This window comes from Peromyscus californicus, unplaced genomic scaffold (genome assembly GCF_007827085.1).
Source record: "Peromyscus californicus insignis strain IS unplaced genomic scaffold, ASM782708v3 Scaffold_12__1_contigs__length_115047231, whole genome shotgun sequence".
Taxonomy (NCBI): Eukaryota; Metazoa; Chordata; class Mammalia; order Rodentia; family Cricetidae; genus Peromyscus; species Peromyscus californicus.
The window spans coordinates 90,449,141-90,461,631 of record NW_026294413.1 but is presented as its reverse complement, the minus strand read 5'-3'; the positions used below and the strand labels follow the sequence as shown (position 1 = coordinate 90,461,631).

At 36.9% G+C, this 12,491-nt stretch overlaps 1 protein-coding gene across 1 annotated transcript in view; it reads right to left on the bottom strand.

Annotated features, from left to right (window-relative positions):
- Window positions 1–12,491, bottom strand: part of Appl1 (adaptor protein, phosphotyrosine interacting with PH domain and leucine zipper 1) — a 44,355-nt gene that overhangs the window by 11,351 nt on the left and 20,513 nt on the right. The window contains exons 11-16 of the mRNA XM_052733820.1: window positions 11,866–12,054; window positions 9,382–9,424; window positions 8,061–8,117; window positions 6,420–6,511; window positions 5,332–5,514; window positions 2,291–2,343 (exon numbers count right to left, since the gene is read on the bottom strand). Of these exons, the coding sequence (XP_052589780.1) occupies window positions 2,291–2,343; window positions 5,332–5,514; window positions 6,420–6,511; window positions 8,061–8,117; window positions 9,382–9,424; window positions 11,866–12,054 (617 nt within the window). The remainder of the gene's footprint in view (window positions 1–2,290; window positions 2,344–5,331; window positions 5,515–6,419; window positions 6,512–8,060; window positions 8,118–9,381; window positions 9,425–11,865; window positions 12,055–12,491) is intronic.

Below are 12,491 nucleotides of genomic sequence, written 5' to 3'. Positions count from 1 at the left end.
GATTTAAAAACACAGATTAACATTAACCCATAAATAGTAAGTGATTCCAAGCTCCACTTTCTCCAATAGACAGATCATCTGAACAAAAACTACAGAGAAACATCAGAATTAATACCATAAGCCAAGTTCAGAAGGGCTGAGGTAACTCTATGTATCTTACCTGACCACAATGCAATAAAAACTAGAACTGACAACAAACAAATCTCTAGTAAGTACATGAACTCACAGAGACTAGATAATTTATTAATGGATAATGAATGAGTCAAAGAAACCAAGAAAGAAATAAAAAAAAATTTCCAGGAACCAAATGAAAATGAAAACAATCAACAGAACTTCTGGGCCATATTGAAAGCAGTCCTTTGAGGGAAATTGAGAGCTCTAAGTACCTACATTAAAAAATCAGAAAGAGTACAAATAAATAGTTTAATGATACAACTCAAAAATTTGGAAAAACAGCCAGGCAGTGGTGGTGCATGCCTTTAGTCCTCAGCACTAGGGAAGCAGAGTCAGATGGATCTCTAAGTTCGAAGCTACAGAGTAAGTTCCAGGGCTACACAGATCTCTGAGTTTGAGTCTACAGACTTAAGTTCCAGAGGAACCCAGTTAACAGCAAGAAATAATATAAATCAGAGTATAAATCAATGAAATATAAAAAAATTACAAAGAAGCAATGAATCTAACAACAGTTCTTTGAGAAGATAAACAAGACTAACAGACATTCAAATTAACAGAATCAGAAATGAACAGGAAAATATTATGACACAAAAAAATTCAAGCTGGGTGGTGGTGGCACATGCCTTTAATCCCAGCACTCGGGAGGCAGAGCCAGGTGGATCTCCATGAGTTCGAGGCCAGCCTGGTCTACAGAGTGAGCTCCAGGACAGGCACCAAAACTACACAGAGAAACCCTGTCTCGAAAAAAAACAAAAACAAAACAAACAAAAAAAAACCAAAAATTTTCAGAATATTGTATGGGAATATTCTAAAAGACCTGTTCTCCATTAAGCTGGAAAACCTAAAAGAAAAATTTTTTTTTAGATTCAGCCAAACCACCAAAATTAAACCAAGAACTCAACAACCTAAACATATTATAACAAATGAAGTGATTAGAATAGTAACAAAAGCTTTCCATATAAATAAGTTCAGAGCCAGATGGATTCACAGCAGAATTCTACCAGAATTTCAAAGATCTACAGCCAATCCTTAAACTATTCCAAGAAAACAGAACCAGGAGGAGCACTCCCCAGCCTCATTTTGAAGCCGATGTCACTCTAATATCCAAACAGGTAAAAACAACAGTAACAGAAAACCACAGCCCAGGATCTCTGATGAACATAGATTCAAAACTTCTCAATAAAATACTTACTAAATACTAACAAATAAAAAAGACTATACACGATGACAAAGTGGCTTTATCCCTAAAATGTAGGGATGGTTCAACATACGCAAGTCAATTCAACGTAATAAACCTAAGCAGACTTAAAGACAAAAAACACATGATCATCTCAATAGATGCAGAAAAAGCCTTTGACAAAATCCAACATGCCCTTAAGATAGAAGTCCTAGTAGGACTAGAAGGAACATACCTCACTACTATAATAAAAGCCCACAGCCAACATCATCCTAAATGGAGAAAACCTTGAAGCAATCCCACTGAAGTTGAAACAAGACAAGGTGTCCACTTCCCCACTCCTTTTCAATATTGTGCTCAAAGCACAAGCTAAAGCAATAAGACAGAGAAGGAAATTAAAGGGATACAAACAGGGAAAGAAGAAGTCAAACTATCCCTACTTGCAGATGACATAATATTAGACATTAAAAGATCCCCCTCCCCCCCAAAAAAAATCTATCAGGGAACCTCTAGAAATGACAAATTCAGCTGTGTAGCAAATACAGAATCAACTTGCACAAATCAATAGCTTTACTACACACCACCAACAATGATACAGAGAAAGGGATCATGGACATACTCCATTCACAACTGCCTCTTGAGAGTAGGAGGATGAAAATGAAAACTTTTTTTTTTTTTCAAAAAGTTCAAGAGATAGCTTATGTACTAAGAATTTGACTATACGGTCAAAAGTCTACGACATTCTACAATTGTGAATGAGTAACTTCTGAAGTCAGATTAGGTTCTTGTTGCCTTAGGAGTACTATGAGTAAAGTTGAGAAAATTCTGAAGTAAAAACAACATCAAAACTGAGCATAGAAGCAGAACAAATGCAAATGGCACATTTCAAAGTCTACTACTGAGTCACTCTAGAATGTAAGAATATAAATTGTGTTCTACCTTCAGTTTCTGATTTTGTGCTTCCTCCAGATTCTCCAAATGGATTTGTACGCCTGAAGTTTAGGAAAAAATATGAACAAATGGGTCAGTCACCACGAGCCACATGGAAGAGACCAGAGTTAAAAACTGAGCCATAAAACTTTACATGTTTACAAAGAAAAGCTCTAGAATGTCCTACTCTGTTAATGAACAATAGGATGGCCAAAGTACTGTATGAGCTTCACTTTCACACTGAGTAATAGGCCAACCCAATGTATCTGCATTGACTGATATACCTACTGCAGTCCTCTGTTGCTGTCTTTTATTTAGCAGGCATAAATTTAGCCACACACAACAAAAAATCCTCATAATAAACTATTTTCCAAAAGTTTTCTAATTTAAACAAGCCAACACAGAGGAAGACTAATGTTTTGACACTACTGAAGGCTTATGAAAATGCCAGGGATTTCCTAAACTGTAAAAATCCCAGTCTGGGCTCTATAAGTACAAACTTCAGGTTAACTATACAGATTTGAACACGGTCTAGCTCAAAACATTATTCTCTTTCCTATTAATTGTATTCCCTACAGCTGGGTCTCTATATAAGTTTCACATGTATATGTACGTACTAAGAGGGCTTGCCTAGTACGCACACAAAGCCTGGGTTTCATTCCCAGCACCACAAACAAAGTGAAATAAAACTGACCTCTGTATTTCTCAAGATACAAGTAACGATGCAAGGAGAAAAATAAGCCAAAGATTAAAACCTCCTCCTCCTCCTCCTTCCTGTTCTTAGCTTACGGCACAATCACAACAATAGAAGGGAAAAGTTCCATTCAAAGAACGTCTTAGACGCAGTGGTCTAAAATAATACTAGCATTAAGAAAACATGACAGAGGCTAAGTACATGGCTCAGTCAGACCTAAGTTTAACCCCCAAAACCTATGTAAAAAACGTCAAGCAGCCAGGTGTAGCAGTGCATGTACACTTTTAAATCTCAGCACTTGACAGGCAGAGGCAGATGGATCTCTGAGTTCAAGGCCAGCCTTGTCTACAGACTGCAGGACAGCCAGGGATACAGAGAAACCCTGTCTCAAACACCCTCCCACAAAAAAAAAAAAAAGGCCAAGCAAGGTTGTGCACACTTGCAATCCCAGCTCTGGGGAGGCAGAAATGGACAGATCCTTAGGGCTCACTGGATAGCGAGACAACCTGGCAAGATCTAGGCCAGTGGGAGATTCTTTGTCAAAAAGGTGAACAGCTGAGGAATCACACTAAAGGAACAACACCTGAGTTGTCCTCTGGCCTCCCCAAACATGCACTTACATGTATGTGTGCATCTGCAAACACATAAACATGCATATACACACATACATACACACAAAAAGATACTGACCTCTTTTTTAAAAAACATTTATTTATTCTTATTTTAGGTTATAGATGAGTGCCCACATGTATGTATATGCACTATTTATGTGTCCAGTGCCTGCAGAGACCAGAAAAGGTCTTCAGATTCCCTGGAGCTGGAGTTAAGGATGGTTGCCAGCTACCATGTAGGTGCTGGGAACCAAACCTGGGTCCTCTGCAAGAGCAGCAAGTACTGCTAACCATTGAGCCATCTCTCCTGCCCAATACTGATCTCTTTCATATCAACCTGGCATATCATATCAAATGCTATACATACTTAGTATATTTATACAAATTTACATGATTATATAAATGTCATATCCAAATTTAATGTAATAAGTGTCTAACCTCCTTAATAAACAATTCGCCATAGTTTCATTTCTTTATGTGTATGTGTGTTTGACTATATAAATTATTGTGCACCACATGCATTCAGGAACCCATGAGGCCAGAAGATGGTTTTGGATCCCCTAGAACCAGAATTATAGGTAGTTGTGACCTGCCATGTGGGTGCTATGACCTGAACCTGACACTCTGCAGGAGCAGTAAGTGCTCTCAACTTCTGACCCCTTTCTCTAGCCAGTCCCCCTAAAGAAAAAAAAAATTAAGTACTTTGCTGTGGGATGGTCTGTATGTCAAATGTGTTGCTGATTGGTCAATGAATAAATCACTGATTGGCAGTGGCCAGGCAGGAAGTATAGGCGGGACTAACAGAGAGGAGAATTGAGAGAACAGGAAGCTGGGTGGGGGAGACACTGCCAGCGGCCATCAGGACAAGGAAGATGTAAAGTACCGGTAAGCCACAAGCCACGCGGCAAGGTATAGATTAATAGAAATGGATTAATTTAAGCTGTAAGAACAGTTAACAAGAAGCCTGCCACGGCCATACAGTTTGTAACCAATATAAGTCTCTGTGTTTACTTGATCGGGTTTGAGCGGCTTGGGACTGGCGGGTGAGAAAGATTTGTCCTGACTGTGGGTCAGGCAGGAAAACTCTAGCTACAGTACTTTGACAAGAGTATTCTTCCTCTTCATCATCATCATCATCATTATTATCATCGAGATGAAGTAATTTGACAAGAGTATTCTTCTTCAACATCATGAACATCATCATCAAGACAGGATCTCATACAGTCCAAACTGGACTTGAATTTGCTATATAGCCAAGACAACTTGAACATCTGATTCTCCTACTCCCAACTCCCAAGTACACCAACTGCAGGCATGAGCTAAACATGCTCAAGTTTGATGTGGTACTGGGATTGAATCCAAGTCTCCATGCATGCTAAGCAAGCCCTCTACCAACTGAGCTACATCCCCAGCCCCTTATTCTGACACAGAATTTTTAAAATATCATCACAACCTAAAGATAAAACTATCATTTCCCCCACAATTGACAGGACAAATAACCAAGTAATAGACTTGATAAGTAATTCGGAATTAAATGTTTTGACATGTGATTATCCAAAAACCTTTAATTGATGCAGAAGACTTAAAAAAAAAAAAAGAATCTGTATGGTTCTATCCTAACTACGAAAATGTTGTTAGGCAATTACATGAAAGACAACGTAACTGAAGCAGAAATGCATCATAAGTAGAATCACAAATCTTATAGACCACACACAGCACATTGTCTTCATGACATCACCACTCACCTGCCTCCTTGGCCAAAGGCTTTTCCCTGGCCAGGCTGATCTTCACACACAGGAGAAATTATATCAAACTGTATTGGAGTATCTGGGGCAACAAGAGAATCGAGAGAGAGGGAAGCCAAATTTGTAGACTCTGATCCCAAGGATCCTGAACTGCTGGTTCGAGCTGTTGGTGGCCGAGATTGTCTAAAGACAAAGGAAAACAAAAAGGCACTGAATTTAATTTTTCTTTCAGAAGTTCAATGCTTAGAAGACTACAAGAAAAGAAACAATATTTTAAGTCAATGACAGTATAAAGCAAACACCAATAAAAAGCATTCCCAAGGCAGGCAGAGAAGCACTGACCTGTAATCCCAGCCCTCAGGAAGTGAAGACACAGAGTCACAAACTCTGGGTCGGCCTGGTCTACAAAGCAAGACCCTGACTGAAAAAGTAAAAGCTTAATCCCAAATCAGCTCGCTAGTTATTTAGTAAAAGATTCCTTTCTTAGCTGAGCAGTGGTGGTGCACACCTTTAATCCCAGCACTTGGGAGGCAGAGGCAGGTGGATCTCTGTGAGTTTGAGGCCAGCCTTGTCTACAGAGTGAGTTCCAGGACAGGCTCCAAAGCTACACAGAGAAACCCTTTCTCGAAAAACCAAAAAACAACAACAACAAAAAAAGATTCCTTTCTTTCCAATTAAAATCATAAACTGGACTCGGGAGATAGTAAAGTATTTGCTGCCTAAGCAGGAGAACTCGGGTTTTAATCTTCAATATTTGTATTTTAAAAAGCTCCCCATGGCAGCAGGCATCTGCAAAAACAGCACTGAAGCGCAGAGAAAAGAAGATTCAAGGAACTCACTGGCCAGTCAGCCTATCAAATCAATGACTCCAGGTTTATGAGAGATCCTGTCTTAAAAATAACAATCTCCACCATATCAACCTCTGGCCTGCACAGGCACATCCCTTATTAGTATATTTATTATTTTGAAAATATACTTCTATTAGAGATGACTTAGGACTTATCTAATTGTACTGTTAAAATCAGATTGCTCACTAACACTTTAAATAGCTTATACTGTCCACTAAATAATCCCATATACTAACTCACCCTGCTGGACGCAGGCTCTCATGTCTCTGCTGGAAAGATGGGGAAGGAGTGACAGCTTCCAGAGCAGACTGATTTACTCGTGCAGCAGTTTCCTATTTTGTTTCATTTTTGTTTTTTAAAAAAAGGATTAGTGTTAACAATGTAAGAAACTAAAAGTTTGATATGGTTCTCAAAATTGTTACTAAGCTCTTGAGTTGTTTTTACAATATAAATTAAAGCTACTGAGGCATTCCCATTCTCTGACCTTACTAGTAAGGTACATTAATTTCAAACATTATGAACTTCCTATAATTCAAGAATAATTCTAATTTCTTTCTACTAACATATACAATATTTTCCTAACTACCAGTTATCTTGAATTCAGGTTTGTACTACCACCTACCACATTGCCTAGTCTAATTCAAAATATTTCATATAACATAAAATTTAGAAAGAATAGAAAATATTCATTAAATATAACGAACTCTTAGAATATAGTTGTGAAATTATTATAAATAATATGGATGGCATCTCATTTTCACAAAAACAGAATTCTTCCTTTTTTCTAAATGAAAAGTCTTTGAATTTAAAACCTGGAAGTCGTCTTTATCATTTTCTTCTTTATCTTTTACCCAGTTAGTTACTAACTAGTCTCTCCTATCAAATCCACCATTACATCAATAGTAGCTTAAGCTGGGCATGGTGGCACATGCCATTAATCTGGGTTGGAGGAGGGGCAGAAGCAAGCAGCTCCAAGAAACCCTGCTGAGATAGGGGAAGAGCTTAAGACTTAGACTTTCAACTGAAATCATCAATCCCTATCCAGCTCTGGGAAGCACCTGGGTTTACAGCATAGCCAGCTCATGAAGACAGTTTAGACAGCGTCTGTCTAGGACCAAGTCTTTTCCCAACTCTCATATAGCATGGACTCACTCCATTCCTTCAACTACAGGTACCCTTGGATTCTACCTGCACATCTGAACTGTACCTAGGCCAAGTTTACAAGCTGAGGTTCACCAGGTTTGAATCCTTTGCTACTCAAAGAATAATTTGCAAACTGAGAATTCAGGCTACATCATTATAGATGTGCCAAAATCATAACATGTAATTGAAGAAGATTTCCGGGTGATCTGTATGCAGACTTCAGTTTTCTATTCTGCACCAGAAACTTTTAATTACACTGCTGGTTCATCTACATGTCACCTCTGTGTCTAAGCTTTAGTTTTTATTGTATTATCTGCAGCATCTCTACAGAATTTTCTCTAAAACAAAGTCCTCACCAATCCTAACATTCTCAAAATGTAAGCCTGTAAGTGACCACCATGTGCATTTTTTAAACCATGTACTCCTTATCACATATTGTAAATAAAATGTCACACAGCTTCTGTTTTCCCTTACCATAGTAACTCCTAGAGGAGCCATGGAGCTTCACCTAATTTTTACCTACTCCATGGCATTCAACACGAAGCTAAACTGTCAATACCAGTTGAGTAACTGATTTCAGTACATTTTAAAATAACACATTGTCTGTGACAGACAATACATGGTATACTGTATGGATTCTGGACTTGAGATTACATAATTTGAGAAAGGAGTCAATAAAAGCCATATAATCACAAAATAACTTCACTTAGATCTGAATAACAAAATAAAAAATAGTACCTCTGGATTTTCACTCAAGTATATTTGTTTAGATATGTTGTTTATTGTACAAATCCACTGAAAAAGAAAAATAATTAAATATGATTACTAATTTTTTTCAATAAAGCCTCTCTACTAAGGAAGACTATTCAATACTAAACTGAAACAGAATTTTCATTAGAAGTAGCACATAATCCTCTTCATAAGAAAATACCTTGGGGGTGGGGATGTAGCTCAGTGGTAGAACATATACTTAACAAAACATATGAGACTTTGGATTCAGTCCCCAGCAGCACAAACAAACAAAACAAAAACAAGACACCCTGCTATAAACATATGCATGTAAGAGATCTTCAGATTAATTTTTAAATAAATGTATTTATACAAGGAAATAAATAGTAATTACATTAAATTATAACTTAATAGTATATATTTATATATTTTTATATTACTTCTTCCCTTAATTCCCACCAAACATGCTAGTATGAACTTAGTTACCATAACACCTATGTGAAAAATTAAAATACAAATTCTTTCTGGGGAATGTACATTATATATCTTCCTTCTTTCAAAATAGAGAACACTATTCCGTATCTCCCAAGGGTTCCTGTGTCTGACAGGCCTCACAAGACTAATACTGTGGTAAACGTGCAGAGAACAGAGACATGTGTCCTCAAAGACCACTACTACCCTTTCCCAGGAGGAACAAATACATGTTGTCTCTACAGAATTTCTAACTGTCTTTTAGCAATAAAATTATAATACTAAATAAAAATGCTTGAAAGTAGGCTAGGGTATATTTTCATGAAGACTATTTCTAAAAACAGTTTCTAAAGTATCAGTCTTGGTAACACCTTACCTTACACATGTGGTATACTAGGAGTAAAACTGGAGCCAGAACTAAAAGGCTTGTAAGAAAGAACAGACTCCCAAATCCTTGTTTTTCTGTCTTTCATTTTCCCAACGCCTACGCTTTGGTTGCTCCTGTGGCACCACACCTACTCCACTATGTTCTTACTGCAGCAGCAGTGTCTCAGAGGTTAGTGAGACGGAGAATAAATGGAACTGTCAATTCATGATCCTACGCCTGCCGGAAGGCTCATGAGGTCACTGCTGAACATAACACTTTACAAGAGCACAGAAACGGTGTCTAAGGTTCCTCCAGCTATAAAACTGTTAGAAAACTAAGACTCCTGCTTGAGAACAGAGAAATTTAAAAATGATTTTTAATTAACTAGGATTTTTCCAAATTTTCTATAATGAATACATTAATATGCTTTGTTCTCAGAAAAAAATAGTTTTAAATGTTGCTAAAGAAATTAACTTTATAAAAAATTTTTACCTCTTCATGGTCTTTTTTACTCTCTGCTTGCAAAATTGAAGATCTAGGGAGAAAAAAATGGAAGCTTTAGCCTCAACTTTAAAATTAAAGAAAAAAACACAAGTGACAGTACTTTAGGGAAAGAAGACCACCAGAGCATCAGGATTTCAGCCTGAACGTCAAAAGGCTATCTGCAACACAATGTACAAAATCAGATGGAGTGTCCACTCTCAGAAGACAGAACACAAAAGAAGAAAATGCACTTCAACTTCCCGGCATTTCTATTGGTGATCTGACTAGAAAATACTAACTTCATTGTTGACAGTTTCACCCTCAATAAGGTTAAATAAAAATTCCAACATATGAATCACTAACATAAAATATATGGCTTTTGTCCACATATTAATATTTTAAGAGAAAATTTAAATTTTAATAATTTTCTATCATATCAGGAACAATGGGAAACCATGCCAAGCATCAGCAAACATTAAAAATACAAAAGTGTAAATACTGGTAGTAACATGCTGGCGATCTGCAAACTTGGCTAACAGAAAACAAGAACTCTAATATACAGCATTGACAGACATTGTCTGTCTGTAGAAGGACTGACTAAGAAAATAACCATGTCGCTAAGACAGTAAGCAAAATTATCTTTTATGGAAAAAGGTACCTTAATGTATATAAATATTATGGAGAACAAAAAAATGACTTTCAGAGAACCCAGATTTTTCTTCAAAATAATAAGAAAGTTCAAAGGTCAAAATCAATCTCTGCTAACTTAAATACCTATCATTAGGAAAATGTTTAAATTATGTTGTATTTTTTTTTTAAAGATTATAATGCAGCCATTACTGGTGGTTTTTTAAAGATTTACTTGTTTTATTTATGTATTTGTGAGTTGATGTGCACCACATGAGTGCAGATGCCCTTGGAGGCCAGTTTCCCTGGAACTGGAGTTACAGGCAGTTTTGATCTGCCAGATGTGGGTGTTCAGAACTAGACCTAGATGCTCTGTAAAAGCAGTAAGTGTTCTTAACTGCTAAGCCATTTCTCCAGTCCTATTAAAAAAAATGTTTTGAATGGATGCAGATCCAATTCATGTATACAAAATATCCTTCAATTATTTAAGAAAATGTACTTACCATGCATGGTGGCACACTTACAAACTACTAAACACTCCTAAACTACTTCAGAGGCTAAAGTAAGAGGACCACAAGTTGAAGGCCAGTCTAGACGACTTACTGAGAACCTGTCACAAAATGGAATTTTATAAAAAGGGCTGTGGCTCTAGCTGTGGTAAAGACTTGCCTAGAATGCTCAAAGTTGTGGGTTCAAAGTGAAGGAGAAGAGAGGAGATGGGGAGGGGGAAGGGAAGAGAAGGAAAATGCATAAATAAAATATAAAAATAATATTTATGCTTTTCAAAATTGTCCTACTCTATAGACTCTCATTTAAGGCAAAGGTAATAGAATTTTTTAAAGGGCATGATAAACAATAATGGACAAAATAACCTAACCAGAAGTAACTGATTAACATTTCAAAATAAGACTATTGTTATAATCTATATACCACATATGGGAACATTATGTATGTTAGAATTCTATTCCCCACAATAACTGACAACTCCTCTGCCTATATTTGATGTATAGAAAAATAGAAGTCAGAGGGTTTATAAGTAACTTGTCCAAGAACACAGAGTAAATAACAACCCTTGGCTGGCATTCTAACTTACACTGCCTTCCCAATACTCTGCAGGATTCTTCAGTGACTAGTCTCAAACATGAAATCACAGGTATGCCCCATTTGTTACTTTGACAACTTCAAAGTATTAAAAAAATTATTTAATTAAGTCAGAAAAAAATGAACTCATGTCTATTAAATTAGAAAGCAAATTACCTTAATATATAGTTGAAGGAATTTAGCAGAGTCACTGTAGGGTAAACATTAAAATGAATAGTTTTCACTGTATCCAAGGTAAACATTAGAGTGAATAGTTGTTTTCTAGAAGTACTTTGACCTTGAAGAATCTTTGTGGAAAACAGTGATTGTTTTCCGTGATTTGTAGATTGTTTTTTGAAGGGGTGCTGCAGCCTTCGCATGACTTTGGTCACAAGATACCTCTGGCACAGCTGAGGTTCTTGGGTCATTGTGTATTGCAAACATACACAGTAAAGGACTAAAGTCATGAGGGCATGAGATACTTTTCTTTAGAGAGACATATAGATTAGATTAGGGACCTTGGTATGAGGAAATACTTTACCCAAAAAACAACTTTGTGTAGCAATCAATAAATAAGCCTTTGAATGGCCGTTGGGAGTGCAGTTCAGTTCATCAGAGGCTGGACCTTCCTGCTGCCACACAGGCCTTAAAATTTCATCTTGGAATGACCTTTCTTTCACCAACCCATACAACACAGAACACCCCAACAATACAGGGTTAATTTTAAATGTCTATATATTCTGCATTTTAAAATGTATATCCTATTAGCAGGAGAAAAATACTAACTTTTTTCCATCAAAAGAAGTGATCTGAAAACAGTATCGCCTGTCTTCGCAATCCACAGCCATCACTGAACAGTTGTCTATATCCATGGCCAGGCCTCCTGCCACATCTCCACGGGCTTGACTCATTAAGTTTCCACCCTGCGTGAAGTAGAACTGTCTATCCCAGGTAGATGACACCAAGCCTGTTTTACTAAAAAAAGTACATTGATATTTTACTAATGACACCTAAAAATCCCTTATCATCAGCAGACACAAGAAAAAGCATGTGAAAACAAAACAACTTACAAAGGGGCACAAAGATGTCAAGATATATAAGACTCTAAAATGATTTTGTATATGTTGACTCACTTGTGTGAAAGTGTACAGTTTCAAAAAAAAAAAAAAACTGTTGAAATGATACATCAAAAATACTAGTTATAGTTCAACATTCCAGAGAAGAAATTCAATTTTATTTCTGGGCTTAATCTACTTCACCATCCTATATCAAGCGAAGGCTGGGGACTTAGCTCAATGGAGTAGCATGTACCTAGGATGATCAAGGGCCTAGGTTCCAAGCCAGCATTGATAACTGAAGTTATCAATAAATAGTGGGGGAAGGAAGCTTGGCCCATTTTCAAATGAAAACTC